Source organism: Mesoplodon mirus, assembly GCF_964341445.2.
Source record: "Mesoplodon mirus genome assembly, chromosome: 8".
Classification (NCBI taxonomy): domain Eukaryota; kingdom Metazoa; phylum Chordata; class Mammalia; order Artiodactyla; family Ziphiidae; genus Mesoplodon; species Mesoplodon mirus.
This window is the reverse complement of record NC_138984.1, coordinates 75,902,404-75,920,036: the sequence shown is the minus strand read 5'-3', so window position 1 is coordinate 75,920,036 and position 17,633 is coordinate 75,902,404. Positions and strand designations below refer to the sequence as shown.

At 41.4% G+C, this 17,633-nt stretch overlaps 1 protein-coding gene across 11 annotated transcripts in view; it reads left to right on the top strand.

Annotated features, from left to right (window-relative positions):
• RBMS1 (RNA binding motif single stranded interacting protein 1) overlaps nucleotides 1-17,633 on the top strand; it is a 211,904-nt gene that overhangs the window by 102,156 nt on the left and 92,115 nt on the right. For 8 of the 11 annotated variants that reach the window (XM_082629972.1, XM_082629966.1, XM_082629975.1 and 5 more), the window contains exon 2: nucleotides 14,956-15,131. In XM_082629972.1, coding sequence (XP_082486098.1) covers nucleotides 14,956-15,131 — 176 coding nt within the window. The remainder of the gene's footprint in view (nucleotides 1-14,955; nucleotides 15,132-17,633) is intronic. The other 3 variants (XM_082629973.1, XM_082629969.1, XM_082629971.1) reach the window with 1 other exon arrangement.

Sequence of the window (17,633 nt, the reverse complement as noted above, 5' to 3'; positions counted from 1 at the left end):
TCAATTAAAAGGATTGGAGTGAAGGTGTCATTTTTCAATTGAGAGTCTAATAAAGCAAATCCTGGCAAGAATGAATAACAACTGCCTGACCAGATGTGGCCATTACCGAAGGCAGGAGGATCCCAGAGTGATTATATCTTCTTGAAGGTTTATAGTAATTCTGATTAATCTGTTTTGAAAAGACAGATACCCACATATCTCAGGTATCCAAAGGCAATACGATTAAGATTATTAGGACTCATCTTTTTCTCTGAATTATAATTCTCACTATCAATCATAATTTGTCCAGCATCCCTGGTGTTTTTGAAGTCTTAAACTAGGAATTTTAAAAGTCCACCTGTCATATAGAGTTGGGAGATTGTTCCAGAGATGCTACAAGTCTGGAGAGGAAATATAATAGATTTCAGTGAAAATAGAGATCTTGTTTCAGCTACGAAAAGGGGTATGATTGATGCATTTTGCCCCAGATATCAAACTCCTTTCTAAGACAGACTCTGCCATCATCCAGCCCTGGCCAACTCCTCTCACCTCTTTATACCCCAGAGCTGTTCAACATACAGCAGTTAAAGCCCTGCAACAGTTGCATGGTTTCTAACATATGTCAGTCCATGTTTTTTCCCTCACCACGTACATAAAGCGCTTGGTCCAAGCTCTGTGCTGTACAGGGTGGGATAATCAGGCAGGATGTGGTTACATGTCCTCAAGGGGCTTACAGGCCAGGGAAGGCAGATTTATTCTTTAATTCAAATGTAGAAATAACCATGTTAGAAAGTGTTAAACTATTGTTTAGATTAAAATACCATGTACTGAGAAGATCTAAAGGAAAGCATGTTGCCTGAGTGTTTTCTAGCGAAATTCCTTCACAGTCATGCTGTACTGTTGGGATTGGGGTAAGGGAGGACGTATCACTAAGTTCCACTGTTTTGCAACCAGTTTCTTGAGCCAAAAACCTTTTGGTTATGTTTTATTGATGGGTATTAGGAAGATTTTTAGTAACCATGACATAGGCAGAGTATTCACGGCAAAGGTCATTTTTTTTTAAAAAAGAGTCTTTAGATAGAGCAACTGTGTATCAAATAAGGCCCCCAATTCAGTGAAAATCAATGGCACACCCCTCCCTTAACGCCTGCTTTCTCTTCTGCTTATCTCCTAAAGAGGTTGTCAGGCAGACCGTATTTCACATCCAGACGTCCACCTCATCAGTGATGTTGGCAAAATCTCTTAACTTCTGTTTTCTCAGCTGTAAAATGGTGAAAATTATACCTCCCTTATTGTGATTAAATGAAAGAATACATATAAAGCACCTAGCTTGGTACCAAAAAACACAATAAATGCTCAACCATGTTAGCGATCAGTACGATGAATAACACTCAGTTCTCTAGAAAAAAATGTTTGCAGTAAGCTGTAATGGTTTAAAATGGTGTTCTCCCTTTAGCTGTTGCTTATTTCGCTCTTTTTAAAGATTGTCTAGGTAAATTTGATAGTAAAACAATCAAATATTACAGCCCCAACTACAACAGGTAAACAAATGGCTAAGCCTACTCCCCTCAAGTAAGAGAAAAGTATTATTCTTGACATTTTGTCTCTTTCTAGAAAGATAACTGCTAGCGAGCATTTGCACATCAGCTATTAGTGCAAGGTATGTTTGGATTTTACAGTAAGAACGAAGATGAAGTTAGAGTCTCCGATGCAGGTGATGCAGGCAAAGCTTCCATGTGTATTTCTGGGGACAGCAGAGTGAGATAACCTGTCTAAGATTTTAATGGATAAATTCTGGCTTCAGTATTTACAATTTACATTTTACCTTTCGAAAAATGTATGCAGGCAGGATTAGATTGTTTTTTAGATCTGCATCTCCTCCTAATTTGCTTGGTACTGGAAGTTCTCCTAAAAGTAGGATGATGGTGTAATTTGAATAATTCTTATGTAACTGGGAGCAGCTACTGGGTTGCAGAGACAAGCAGAACAGGGGCTGACTGGCACCCTCCGTGCCTCGAGGTGAGGACCTCCTTCAGCTTCCCTGGCTGGAGTGTAGAAAAGGCAGTTTGCCCATTCATTCCTAATGTTTTCCCCCCATACTAGTAGTTACAGTGCCTGGTTCTGATCTTTAAAAAAAAATCTACCATTCTTCTTAGTTCATTCTTTTGTTCTATGTCCCGATTTTTAAATTGGGCAGAGAGTACCGTTTTGAGATTAAATCTAGTCCAAAATGTAAAGGAAATATCCAAAGACTTGAATTTTAGGATTTTTGATGTCGTCTGTATGGAGAAATAGAAATTTTAAAACTGTTTGTGTCCCCCTCCTGCATTTTTTCTGTTTCAGCAAAATGATTTGGTTATTCACAGGTTCTCTGAAGTATCCTTGCTGCTACTTTACATTCACACAATCGGAGAGCTGCTACTTCACATTCACACAATCCGGAGAGCATAGGAGATCCTAGGTGGCTTGGAGGCCACACCTGGACCATTCCCGTCTGCTCTGTCAGGACAGGGGTTCACAGCAGTGTTTTTCCCTTTCCTGTGCCAGCAATGCTCATTGGCTGCTTTGGTTTAGGTGGGGTGGGTGCCGAGAGCTGGCCCCTCATCACTGGTCATCGAGTGTAGAGTCTCCTGAAGCCAATTTCCATTTAGGTACAATTGTCTTCACCACTGCGTTTCTTTGTCGATCGGTGGGAAGAGATGATGTCGCTTTCTTGTGCATTTAGAAGGACAGAGATTTATGAAATCCAGTTTGGGTACCTGTCACTAATAAATTAGGTTAATCTAGGATCATGATTGAGAATGAAAGATTGCATGTTTGATTTCATGAAGCAAAGGTAAAGGATATTTTATATGCTACATAGTGAAACTAAATATAAGGGGAGGAAAAGGGGACGGAAAGGCTCAATGGAGCTGTGCTGCTGTGGGGTGTGCGACCCCCATACCCGACCCCCCAAATTCACAGAGGTTCCAGGTCTCCTTTCTACCGAGAGCTAGAACTTGAATCATACTGTCCCAGGTTTCTTGGAAAAGAAGGTCCCTCTGAAATTTTCAATTTTCAATCAGTTTCAAATGAAACTGATGCTTTGTGATTAACTTGAGCAACAGAAAATAAAAGGGTCTTCAGGAAGATGAATAGCTTCACTTTTTTCTTCTTGAGCAACAATCCCTACTTTAAACAAAGAGAATTGTGAAATAATTTTTCTTTTGAAAAAGAAGTCCTGTCTAGTTTACATAAATACTGAAACCGTTTCCCAGATTCCACTTACTGCAGAATGAAGTTGTATGTTAGTTTATCTACTTCAGAAAAGATGAAGAGAGGAGTGAACCTTGCCAGCACTTGGGTTGGTTACCTTCCAAGGCACCCAGGTACTCCAAGGCTGATACCATCAGTCCTGAAGTGATTAGACAGCAGTAGTGCATGGGCTGACTCCACAAGAGAGAGGAGAGTCTCTGGGCTGCTGTAAGCAGTGGATATTCAGTCTAAATATACAAGAGAAATCCCACAGGGAAGAAAACTTGTTCCTGCAAAAAAAAAAAAAAAAATGAAGAACTGCTTACTCAGGTCAAAAGAGGAACAGTTCTTTAAGTATACTGGTGAGCTACTGGGAGCAGGGTTCTCATAACTTTGGGGATTTCTGAAGGAAAACCAGCTCGTCTTAGAGAATTAATATGAGTATAGCCACTGTGAAGCTTTAGGATAAAACCAGACACTGGAATACATGAAAGGAAAATCTTCCAAGTCTCTAGTTTCTTTGTGAGGAAACTGAGGGTTGAAGTTTCTTGGTTTAAGTGAGTGAATTTGTGACATACATAGGGAGATTAGAGAGTGGGCGGACAATTCTAGAGACTTTTCAAAGGTTTCTAACCTAAGCTTATTAAATTGCCAGTTGACCCTGAATGTACTTCTCTGACAGAAAGGCAACAAACTGCTATAATTAATCTGTTTGATTTGTGTATCTTCTTGTAGATGGTACAGATAGTGATTATATTATTCACAAATTTTTAATATAAACACAAAAATAGAGTGGTAGCATTCACAAGAATTTTTTAGGAATTTTGAATTGTAAATTTAATAGATGGTGTGAGTTTCCTTTTTTTTTTTTTTTTTTTTTGGTAAGCAGGAAATTGGATGTCTCGCATACACTTGGACATCCAAGTAAGCAATCTAAAATATGAGGTGTATAGGGGTAAGACAGGAATAAAGACAGAGACCTACTAGAGAATGGACTTGAGGATATGGGGAGGGGGAAGGGTAAGCTGTGACAAAGCGAGAGAGAGGCATGGACATATATACACTACCAAACGTAAGGTAGATAGCTAGCGGGAAGCAGCTGCATAGCACAGGGAGATCAGCTCGCTGCTTTGTGACCACCTGGAGGGGTGGGATAGGGAGGGTGGGAGGGAGGGAGACACAAGAGGGAAGAGATATGGGAACATATGTATATGTGTAACTGATTCACTGTGTTATAAAGCAGAAACTAACACACCATTGTAAAGCAATTATACTCCAATGAAGATGTAAAAAATTAATTAATTAATTAAAATAAAATATGAGGTGTAAAAGAGGCAGTACAAAATACATACTTCTTCTATGATGCCTTAACAAGACTAGCACGTCAGTTTTCCTTTTTAAGACTCATTGAGAAAACTTGGCATGTACCATTATAATTGCTACAATCTTTGTAGCAAGTAAGGGCTGGTGCCTTTTGACAGCACTGGTGGGAAGGGAGACCTAGTTCTGCCTTGAATTAGCTGTACGACATTGGACATATACGTGCTTTGACTTCTTTGGGCCTCAGAGGGGTTTCCTGAAAAGTAAAGTATTGAATTAGATCACTGTTTATCAACATTTTAAAAGTCAAGCCTTCCTGAGTAAAAATAAAAATACTGCCCCTATCTCCACTCCCCACCCATCTCTTAATATTCTTTTATACTTCCGGTTGAGAATTACTGGACTGCGTGATCTTTGATGTCTCTCTCAGCTCTGGAAAGCAGATGAACAGAGGTTTTCATTTCATTTTATGGGTAGATGCACCTTGCTCCTTCTTAAAGTTGGAAAGGGCCCTTTCCAGAATTCACTGTCACTCACCAAGAGTATTTATTGCCTTCAGTCCTGCCTTATGCATGGGCAACACCCAGAAGCTTGCTAGAACTGCAGAATCTTGGCTCTACCCAAGTGGCTGAGTCAAAATCTGCATTTTAACAATGCAAGTGATTCCTGTGCACATCAAAGTTTGAGAAATGCAGCAGAACACTGTTTTGTAACCTGCAAGCGGCGGTATTAGTGGGGTGTGGAATCAATTTAGTAGGCCACTACTAAGTCGCTACCAGCATTTCTTATTTAAGGAAATAGGCAAGAAAAGGTACTGTTAGGGTACATTTTATACGGTAAAGGAAAATAACTTCTACGTCTTTGCCTGTATGTGTATACAGTGTTTCAATCTCAGGCAAAAAATAAATTTTCTAGGTGGATCTCAGGCAAAAAAGAAAAAAAAAAGCCACTGTGCTTTGTGTCTCAGAGGCAGTGTGTCTCAGAGACAACCATTTGCTTAATCCCTTCTATTTGCTCACAGACATTTACGTAGAAATACATACACAGAGATACATAACAAAAAGCTGTCCTACACTAATTATCCATATTGCGTCAGATGTAAACTGCTAAATTTTACCATGAAAAAGCAATAAATGTGATTATTAATTTTTTTGAGTTGTAGTAACTCAAAACGTTTTTCCTGTTGATGTTTTACTTTGGCTATATACAAATCACAACACGGTCAGATATGATTTCATTTTTTGTATTATTATTATTATGGGAAGATTTCAAATACTTGTTCAGTTTCCTGAAAGTACAGATAATGCTTTTTTCTCCAGGGGCTAATTTGTGAAACCCATAATATTGCAAGCTTATTCACATGTCCCTTTGCATCTTGGAAAAAAAAAAATTCATTTGGGGTTTTTGGGGGGTAAGCTGGCTCATATTTTTCTAACTTTATGTTTAGTTAATCACTTTATAGTACTTTCAATAAGTGTTGTGTAGTGTAAAGAAAGTATATTTTTAAATAGGTAATTTCCACCCTGAGGACTTTGCAATCTCAGCAATAATTCTTTACTTACAAAAAATGCTAGAAGATACAAACTGTACTGTACATAGAGTTTTAAAAACAGCTCATTAGAGAAATGCAAGTCAAAACTACAATGAGATATCATCTCACACCAGTCAGAATGGCCATCATCAAAAAATCTAGAAACAATAAATGCTGGAGAGGGTGTGGAGAAAAGGGAACACTCTTGCACTGCTGGTGGGAATGTGAATTGATACAGCCACTATGGAGAACAGTATGGAATTTCCTTAAGAAACTACAAATAGAACTACCATACGACCCAGCAATCCCACTGCTGGGCATATATCCTGAGAAAACCATCATTAAAAAAGAGTCATGTACCAAAATGTTCATTGCAGCTCTATTTACAATAGCCAGGAGATGGAAGCAACCTAATTGTCCATCATCGGATGAATGGATAAAGAAGATGTGGCACATATATACAATGGAATATTACTCAGCCATAAAAAGAAACGAAATTGAGTTATTTGTAGTGAGGTGGATGGACCTAGAGTCTGTCATACAGAGTGAAGTTAAGTCAGAAAGAGAAAAACAAATATCGTATGCTAACACATATATATGGAATCTAAGAAAAAAAAAAAAAGGTAATGAAGAACCTAGGGGTAAGACGGGAATAAAGACACAGACCTACTAGAGAATGGACTTGAGGATATGGGGAGGGGGAAGGGTAAGCTGGGACGAAGCGAGAGAGAGGCATGGACATATATACACTACCAAACATAAAATAGATAGTTAGTGGGAAGCAGCCGCATAACACAGGGAGATCAGCTCGGTGCTTTGTGACCACCTAGAGGGGTGGGATAGGGAGGGTGGGAGGGAGGGAGACGCAAGAGGGAAGACATGTGGGAACATATGTATATGTATAACTGATTCACTTTGTTATAAAGCAGAAACTAACACACCATTGTAAAGCAATTATACTCCAATAAAGATGTTAAAAAAACAAAAACAGCTAGAAGGAAGTTGACCATGCTGGTATCCTAACTCCATTGGGGTGAGGCAGGAAATTCAGGCTTTGCAGAGGTGTTCTGAGCTGTCATGATAAAGGTAATGCTGCACTTCCCTTAGGAAATTTCCTTTTTTCAATTTATTTTGAGTAAAAAGGAAGAGTTGGTTCTTGTCCCTTCGCAGGGCTCTGTGTCAAGGAACAAAACAGGTGTGGATTTGAAAATTCTTCATTTGAGACCCAGAAAGAGAATAAAAACACTCTGTGCACCTGCATTCAGAATCCAGAAGAGTAATCAATTTCGTGCCAGGAGTTTGGCAGGATTTTCTGTTTACTGTGTTCCAATAGCTGGTTGTTATGAACTTTCTTTTAAGGTGGTTTTGGAGCTATTACATGGTCTTTTGATATATAAGAGATTAAATAGAATGTGAAATGCAACTTTTTACTGATTACATGTTGAAACAGAAAGATGTGAGGCTGTTAACCAACAAAAAGTCTCAATAGGTCCAAGTTATTCAGCTATAATATTTTCACCTGAAGACCACTCTGGCTATAAGAACTCTGAATATTATATCTTAAAAATTTTTTTTTAAATTTGTTTCTTTAAACTTTAGTTGTACTTTTAGTATAGCTTCTGTATTTACTGTATTTCCTCATAAACATCTGTGGCTAAATAGGGACTCTGTGCTTGGCTTAAGTGGTGTAGGGAGGTGGGACCACAGTGCAACTCCTGTCTGTCTTCTAGCTGTGCATGTAGCTGGGTGAGTCTTCTTTCTCGGGTCTGCTGATTCAACCTCTTACTCCATTTCTCTGGCTGTTGGTGCAGGTAGATAAGAGTACCCAGGGGCCTGGCTGGGTTCTGTCGTGATATGCCTTAGTTGGAGACAGCCAGAAGCATTATCCAGCCTTAGAATTCGGAAATGGAAGGGAGCTTAGAAATCACCCAGTCTAACCTGCTCATTTCCCAGGCGAGGACCTTGTGCTGCCCAGAAATGATGCTCCAGTTACTGGCCAAGGCAAGGCTGGACTCCAGATATGCAGATTTTTCCATTCAGTCATTTTTCTTTTGTATGTAGAGAGGAGGGGGGAGAATTTCCTTAGGTTTATGTCCCCCACGAGCTATGCTCTTCATGTATCATCTTTAAATTTTCTATTCTCCCTGTGAGACTCTGAACAGTCATGTGTGACATTATATCCATATTCTATATCGATTTCTAGGTAATCCTCCTACCTTTCTAGTGTCATCCCCACCCCCCATCCCTTCTCCATCCCAAACATCAGCTTGTCCTAGCATACCCTTGAGCCAACCAAGGGAAGAGACCAAGGAAAAGAGGCTGGTCTTTTCCCTGGCTTCATGAGGAATGGTGCTTCCTGTCTGTATCTTGGTCGGCTCTTCTCTCCCCACACACCCACCCCTTTCAGGACTGCCCTTCCTCTGTTTTTAATGACTTGCCTTTAATATTCAGCCCCCTCAGCCATCCACCCCCTCAGTGAAGCCGCCTTCAACCTTTCTGTCCCACGCCCTCTCATCCCTCTCATCTCAGGGATGAGAACTTGGTTGAACTCTTACTACTTTTAGAAACCATAACATACCACACCATTTTACATGATGCAATTAAGGGTAAATAAGGCCAGGAGCCCACTGTTAAAAGCTTTTCCTTCCTAATGAATGTGCTTTCTGGTAAGGAAGTTTTGAACCCGTTGTCTTAAGCCCCTCACTTACTTTCTTGGCCTTCCAGCTTTCCGGTGAATAACATATTTAAAGATTTTTTTTTTTTTGATGTGGACCCATTTTAAAGTCCTTATTGAATTTGTTACAGTATTGCTTCTGTTTTATGTTTTGGTTTTTTTGGCCGCGAGACATGGGATCTTAGCTCTCCCACCGGGGATCGAACCCGCACCCCCTGCATTGGAAGGCAAAGTCTTAACCACTGGACTGCCAGGGAAGTCCCTGTTTTTTTGTTTTTTAAAGACTTTTTTAGAAGAGGAGTTTTAGGATTACAACAAAACTGCAAGGGAGATACAGATTTCTCACCAATCCCGGGTCCCACACACTCATTCGCTTCCTCCGTTATCCGCATCACTCACCGGAATGGTACCTTTTAAAATTTCAGTGCACGTCTGAAATTTTTTTTTTTTTTATCTGATGGACTTAGGTAAAGAGATTTCTATGTAGAGATTGCAACTTTACATTTAAGGATGAGATTCGATAACTATCTTAGTGAATATTAATTACGAAGCCTTGGGAATTTTTAGTTTTAGGTTTTTTAAATAGCTAACATACAACATGGACCTCTCTGCTTCGACAGACAGAATCCAGCAAAAAAATACTGAATAACCTATTGCTCAGTTTCATAGTTTGAGGCTACAAAGTTTGTTTCCAAACCAGGGGCAGTGACAATATGAGACCCAGTTCATTAACTAATTAGCTATGTGATTTTAAGCTTTGATATCCTGGCATCCAATGGGATTACCTGATATCGGCCCATTTGTCCTCCTTCCCACATGATGGGTGAGTAAGACCCTGCATGTGTGTAGGGGCACCATTGTTCTGGGCTAATGTCGGTGCTGTCCTTTCGCCTCCTGGCCTACCCGGAAGAACATCTGCTTCCTGGCCAGCTTCTCATCTCTCACTAACTCACCTCCCACTTCTCAGCTGTGTACTTTCCCAGCTCCCTGTGCCAGGAACTTTATCTTTCTCAGTTATTATTCCTAGCCCTTTTGGAACCACTCAGATGTCTAAATGGAAACAAACCAACAAAAATGTTCTGACTGTGACAAAATTGGCCTATTTAGATGATCTGCCCCCCATCCCCGTTCCATAATTCCCCTAAATTATTAAATTTCCTTTGTATATTGAAAGCTTTGGGAGAAGAACCAGTATATGGCATTAGTATGTTAGTGCCTTTGTGTAGTACTCAGTTCACGCCAGGCTTGATATTATACTATTTCCTGGAGAAATGATGATGTCCATGACTTCTGTCTGCTCTCAGGAGCAACTGTAATGATTATTTTGCTTCTGGATAAAGGAAATAGTTGATGTGGTAAACCTCCCCGCTGTTTGGTGGTGGTGTGTGTGTGTGTGTGTGTGTGTAGGGGGTGGCAGGGTGGGGACAGGGATTATGGATTATAACCTTAAACTATAAGGATGACAGCCTTAAAGAAGACTTGAGGGTAATTAAAAGGCAGATACTAGGTTTCCCTTCCCTTCAAAGTATATTCTTAGGAAAGTTCCTAAGTGAGGGGGGGGAGGGAAGAACAACTTCAGCTATAAGATTGGTCAGAGCACTATTCTTAAGCCTATTAGAAATAGGAAGGAAATAAGACAATAGAATTTATATTGACAGGTCTTTGTTTTTTAATTGTTCTTTGCTGAATAGAAATCTACAACAATGTACATGATTACTAATATATTTTTAGTTCACATGTGGTTAATCCCATTTTTAAAAGAGACTTAGATTTGCATTTATATAGAAGAGACTTCTTAATGTGCATTGGGGTGAGGGGTGATGTGATGGGGAGAGAAATAGATTTACCGTATGTGTAGTTGCTGTGTGTCTGTCTTTTAGTGTAGGAGGTGAGTGGGCTTTCCTGGTGGGATGGAGGCATCAGAGCTGTCCACACAGGAAGTCTTCCCTGAGTGCTGCCCACACAGGAAGTCCTCCCTGATTGTGGTCCACACAGGAAGTCCTCCCTGAGTGCTGACAAACCCTCTTCCTGCTGGTGCCCACACCCACTCCTGCAGGGAGTGCAGAGAGGTTCTGCTAACAGAGCCACCCATTTATTCACCACCAACTTTATTTTTCTATCACTTTAGGCATGCGAATTCAGCCTAGTTAAATGTTATTGTGAAAACTGAATTAGCTTGTTTTCCCTGCCCTTGGATAGATAACTTGATAGGTATCTTGTTTACCTGACCTGAAGCAGTGAGATTAGGCCAGAGAAGCCTGAGCTATAGGCTCCTAGGCTCTTGTGGGATGGATCAGCACTTAGCTGTGGTCATTCAGCCACCCAGTTCCTTAAATAAATAGGTTGAATTTGTGAAAATTGTCCACATGCTTCATCCAAGGGGTGGAAGGTGGGGAGTGTCTTTTCAAATTCTAGGGCAGCTTAGGGGTTTTGAGGGGCAAAATGTGAAAGGACAACCAGTGATGAAAATGGAGTTTGATAAAATATCGTCCACTTGTAAGCTTTTTTTTTCTTTCTCTTTTTTTTTTAAGTTTGCGGTTCATGCTGTTGAGGCACTTGACTACAAAGTGTAATTGCTTTAAATTGATCAGGGTTCTGAAGTTGTAGATAAAGACTTGTCAGTGTTTGTGTTTCAGTCTGGGAGTGAAGGTTTCATTCTTCACTGGTTAAGTGGAGCCTTCCTAAAATGGTGACTCTGATGTTTGCCTGTAACGTGCTGTAGCTTTCCAAAATTGTTTGCAGAATTCTTTTAATGAAAAGATTTATAAGGTCGAATTTTAAAAACTGACCTTTTTAAGGGTTTTGTTAAAAAAAAAAGCACAAGTTGACTTTTGACTTTTTTTTCTTAAAAAAACTTAGCCACCAATGGTATTAAGTGTCATATTTCAGAAAAACTTGAATTTCATAACTTAAGTTGCAGGAAGAATGGGCACAGAAAAATGAAATAATATTAATAGTTCATTTAGGATATAGACAGTGTTTTGGATGCCATTTACAGTACAGATTAAGGGCTCTGGCTTTGTTGTCCGGCAGATTTGAGTTCAAATTGCAGCCCTGCCGCCTACTAAAAGTGTGACCATGGCACATTACTTAACGTCTCCTGAGACTCAGTTTCCTGATCTGCAAAATGGGAGAACAATAATGCATCTGTCTCGTTTGGATTAAGTAAGATGATGCATGGCACTGTGACACATGGCACAGTGTCTTGCACATATGAAACACGCAGGGTATGACAATAATTATTACCCTGCTCTTACAATTATCATTAACCCATTCTGAATATTTTGGAATAAACTCCTTTATTGTGTTTGCATTTTCTTCTTTGAACGTGAGGAAGTCTTTATCAGGATTTAAAGTTTTAATTTCAATGAGTTCTAAAAACTCAATCTTTGATCTAAAATTTTCTGTACCAGAAAATGGAAAATGGACAACTTGGACTAATTTAATGCTTCTTCTCTTTAGTCATCAACTATTTCTGAGAGCTGATAATAGGATACATTTGAATTTAACCTTCGTCACCAGGACTCACCAGAGACCAGTCATCCTCCTCAGGATGCATTCGGGAACTCCCGTCTCCCAGCTGGGATAGGAATACTAGGAGATTTCTTTCCCCCAAAGAGTAGGTTAGAGAGAAAGTGGGGAGGCACAGACTGTATATACTCCCCACCTACTTCCAGCATGGGAAGATATTGCCGTCATAAATATGGAGGTCGGTCAAAGACGCCTTCCATCAGCTGTGTAGATCACGGCTCTGCTTCTGCCAAATATAGATACATATATAAGAGCCTGCTCCTTCATGTCCAAGAGATCTCCGGATAACTCACACGTCCACATGTTTCTTTTCATCGTGTAAGTCCATGCCCGACCCTCCACTTTCCACCCCAGAGAAGAGCAGAGATGAGAGCTGAGGCAGACTTGGGATGCAGTCTTTCAGATGACTGCTGGTTCACTTTCTTTGGGTGGTGTCATCCCACTGCAAGGTGGGCATGGACCCAATCCACAGCTTCTGTCAGACCCCTGTCACACCCCAGGTGACCACGTTTCATCCCCCGACTGCAGCGCTGAACACACCAGGTCCTATGGTGAAAAGCTGTGTTTGAGGCAAGCACGGGTTCTCGGATGTGAATCAGAGGTGATTTAAGAAAAACTACAGTCTTGCCTAGATGTCTGCAACTGTCAGTTCTTTGTGTAAATCGAAGGCTAGGGACAGGGTGGCGATGTATGTGTTAACTTCCCAGCCCCTCTGTTCTCCACTGAAGTGAGAAATAGAGGGTGCCTGGCTGATTGCAGGTTGCAGCTAGCAGTTACATTGAGTGACTTTGGAGAAGGGACACAGACCTCTGTGTGGCCCAGCTGGGGGTCTGAGGTGCCAACAGTGGCAGAGCAGGAGAAGGGCTTAGTTTATACCTGGAAAGCAGTTTTTTTATCCCTTAGAGAAAAACAGGGATGAGAGGAAAGGATTTGAGTTCAACTGCTTATTAAGGGCATAAATCAAATAGATTTGATAGGATACGATCTCAGGCAAGTTTTGTTTGGATTAAGCAGTGCTGATGTTCCTGGTTCAAGTTCAGCCTTCATTTATACATTGACTGTTGTTAACCCTTCTTGCAACTCTCCTTTCTGAAAAAGAATCCCTTGAGATAAAGTGGTGTTTGGACTCTGATTTTAATTTAGCAAGGGCGCTGGGCAGTGAGAAGAACAATCTTCATAGTGTATATATAGGCCATGAAGAAATGGTTACATGTCTAGATTCATGAGGCGCCCAGTGCCTCAGGATACTGTGGAGTTAGGGTGGCCGTGGCAGAAACTGGGCGCAGAGCCAGATAATCTATCCTGGAAAGTTGAGATTGCTGACAAGGTCAGCAAGGTTATATTTATTGCAAGGGGTCTACTTTTTGAACTTTCTAAAGTGGAATTTAATTGTGTCCTAGAGATGCCTCATTTTCTTGTTTATGGTAGTAAAAATCAAGCTGTAAGATTTGAAAATCTTGTTGAATGTCTGGTGACTAATTTTACATCTTCAAACTGTTACTCAGTGTCAGTGATGCCCTTGGTTAGTCTCTTCATTATTTAGAAGATGTGAAGTAAAAAAAATTCCTGTCGTGGTGTGAAACTGCAGAGCATTTGCTGTGAGGACACTTTGGGGTGTGCTGACTCCCATGTCAAACTGAACCATTTAACTTCCTCAAAGGTCATGTGTGTGGCATAGGGACAGAGAACTGTGGTTTCTTTCGATTGGTTAACAATTATCTGATGTGAGTACACTTTCAGACATTCTTCCTAGGTGGCTGCCGACTGAAACCACACCGAGCCTGGCTTGCAGGCTTTGTAAAAGTTACCTTGGTTGCTGCCAGGCCTGGGAAGGTTTCCAGCTTCTACACCCTTCTCACAGGGGTTCAATTTCACAAGGTTAGCCAGAGCGAAAGGCAGCCGACCTGTGAATCTTATCCGGATGTCTCAAGGAAGCCATGGGCCTGTCTTAGAACTAGGTGAAGTCTTCCGTATTTGAGCCCCTTGACTGAACTCTAACTTTCTTACACTTGAAATCTTTTTTTTTTTTTTTTTTTTTTTTTTTGCGGTACGCGGGCCTCTCACCGTTGTGGCCTCTCCCGTTGCGGAGCACAGGCTCCGGACGCGCAGGCCCAGCGGCCACGGCTCACGGGCCCAGCCGCTCCGCGGCACGTGGGATCCTCCCGGACCGGGGCACGAACCCGTGTCCCCTGAATCGGCAGGCGGACTCTCAACCACTGCGCCACCAGGGAAGCCCCGCTTTTTTTTAAGAATCAGCTCAAAAAAATTGTCAGCAACTTTCAATCAAGTGTCCTTCAGAATTTGAAAACCTTTTCAAAAGTCCAGTGATTTCTAAATGACTGTAGACTAAAGTGATATTATCAATAACTTCATGCAAGTTCGTTTTGAGTATCAGATGTGTTCCTTAAAGTATGTGAATAAAATCTTACCAAAACTTAGTCCTGTTTCAGGTGTAGGTAGAGAATATTCTGCTGAGTAAAATCCTATTATTCATGTTGAAGGAGAGGGTGTTTTTGCAGAGTGAGCAGATCTTTTTTAAGGTGTAAATTAAAATCTGCGGTAAAGTAGCTGAAGATGAATCTGTATGCATATCCTGGTGACTTCGTCTTGGGGAGGTCATACCGCCTCTGAATGGTGCCGGGTCGGTTCCGTCCGGCGTTCTAACGCTGCCGTCTTTGTTTTCCAGCAGTCTCTGGTCCCGGCCCACCCCATGGCCCCTCCCAGCCCCGGCACCACCAGCAGCAATAACAACAGTAGCAGCAGTAGCAGCTCAGGATGGGATCAGCTGAGCAAAACGAACCTCTACATCCGGGGGCTGCCTCCCAACACCACAGACCAGGACCTGGTGAAGCTGTGTCAGCCGTAAGTAGAAGTCGTTCCTTGTGTTTAGCTCCTGAATATCTCCTTGATCAGATTACAGAGGGAGATGAATTGTGTCATAAGAGAGGTTTACTGCAAGGCAAATCTGTGAACGCTCGTTCTGGTCACAGTTGACAGGGTTGCTAAGTTTCCAGTCCTTGGATGCGTTTTCAGTCCGCATGACGACCAACAGAATGCCTATACAATAAGACAAACTGGAGCATTTGCGCAGTAGAATTTGACTTTATTGGCGCATGAGAAGCAGGCTATGAGTTGCTTAAACACACGGCTGGTTCCTTCTTGAGGAGCGCTCGTATTTTGTGGAAGCACCTCTCGGGGCCATTCTGTCTCATCATAAGAGAAACTTTAGGTGTCACTGTTTGTCAGAAAGGTAGTTACAGTCTAACTTAATCCTAAATGGGTATAGACTCTAATGCCAGGGGGGCAAAGGTAGTCTGTCTTCACTCACACCTGTAGTTTTGTGGTCCGGGTTGTTCACGCTCAGCTCTGGGCATTCTTTTTTTTTTTTTTAATTTATTTATTTATTTATTTAGTTTTGGCTGTGTTGGGTCTTTGTTGCTGCGCGCAGGCTTTCTGTAGTTGCAGCGAGCGGGGGCTACTCTTCGTCGCGGTGCGCGGGCTTCTCATTGCGGTGGCTTCTCTTGTTGTGCAGCACGGGCTCTAGGTGCGCGGGCTTCAGTAGTTGTGGCACGCGGGCTCTAGAGCGCAGGCTCAGTAGTTGTGGCACACGGGCTTAGCTGCTCTGCGGCATGTGGGATCTTCCCGGACCAGGGCTCGAACCTGTGTCCCCTGCATTGGCAGGTGGATTCTCAACCACTGCACCACCAGGGAAGTCCTCAGCTCTGGGCATTCTTAATCCCAAAGTTCCTATTCCTCTTCTCACTGCCACCCTTGCTGTGTCCTGAGATGAAATGTGCATACATGTATAACTTTGTTCCAAAGGAAATTTGCATCATATGGTTGTCGATAAACGGAATTTAAGTATGCTACTTTGCTGCAATCACATTAACTAAGGAAGAAAGCACTAGTTTAAACCAAGGAGCCAGAAGCACTGTACATTGCAAAGATCACAGTGTAAAGACTAAAAGCCTCCAATCACTTTAATCTATAAAAGCCTACACGTACAACAGCCTCTTTTATTTATCCAAAGACAATCGTGGTCCCTCACAAACAGAACTTTATATAACTGTGGAAAAGGGTGTCCACTAAAGAATGTTTCCTGTTCCCTGAAAAGTATTTCCATTTCTAAACATACGATTAATAGCATCTTATTTTTGTTGTACTGGGTAAAGTATAAATTTATTACTTCTTGCTTTAAGAAAAAAAATTTTTTCAAAACTTACTTGGGCAGCGTTTGCCAACTGGAACTAAAAGTAACATCTGGCCTTCCATCAGGAGCGATGGTGGTTTTGCTCTGTTGTGTTTTTAGAGAGGAGGGTGGGACACTGGGAGGTGGTTCGTCAGCATCTGGAGAGCCTTCCGAAGGCCGTCACCCTCAGGACCCTCCCTCCGCCTTTCCTGCGTTACCCTTCTGATCAGCCCCTTTGGACTTTGACTGCAGCCTTTGCTCCCAGGGCAGTGAAATAATGTCCTGTGCTAGGGATGACTTTGAAAGCAAGTCCAGCTCTTGGGGTTTGTCATGCCTGACCAGAGTCAGATGGAATTTTGCCAGGCACGCCCTGCCCTGTTGCAGCTGTTCAAGACCACAAATAGGCCTTTTTGCTATCTTGTCTGCTGTTGACCTTTACAGCCATCTTCCTCTGCTTTTGCAACATAATTACAGGTAGATAGAGCACCTAAAGTCTAAGGAGCTAAAAATATAACTTTGTAGGACACAAAAGAATGAAATTAACCCTCACATTCTTGAGGTGTAAGAGAAGGGGAAAGGATTTCAGAAGACAAATTGTTCCTCAGCTAGTTTTGAATCCTGTAAGGTGAGTTGTAATATTAAGGGGATAGAGTTAAACAACCATAAAATAATAGAGTAATACCACGTTTTATATGCAGTAAATATGTATTTGAAAAATTAAACCAGCAGTTTTTTTACTGAGTCAAATCATATTCCAAATGCAGCAGAAGAGCATTTGATCATCTTTCCTGAAAAATTCATTCCTTTGTTGTTGTTGGTCTCTCTGACATACGTGGATTTTCTCAGCATGTGTAGACATCAGTCTCTTCGCTGTTATCAATAGCAGCAATAATGGTTTGCCACTCACTCTCTCCTATCATTTGCAAAACCCCAGGTTTGATATTTAGCTCTGATGATAGTTTTCTTTATGTTATTATACAGAGGCAAGACATACAGTAATAGAGAACTCTATGTCAATATCTGCTGAAAGCTTTGTTCCATTTAACACAGAGCATCTAATAAGTACCAGATTTGTCTGGTTGACAATTTTGTGTCTTAAAATGTGGAGAGAGCAAAAAGGAGCATTCCTGTTCTGGACTTAATTGTTTCCAGTAAAGAATAGCTAGTTGGCCACA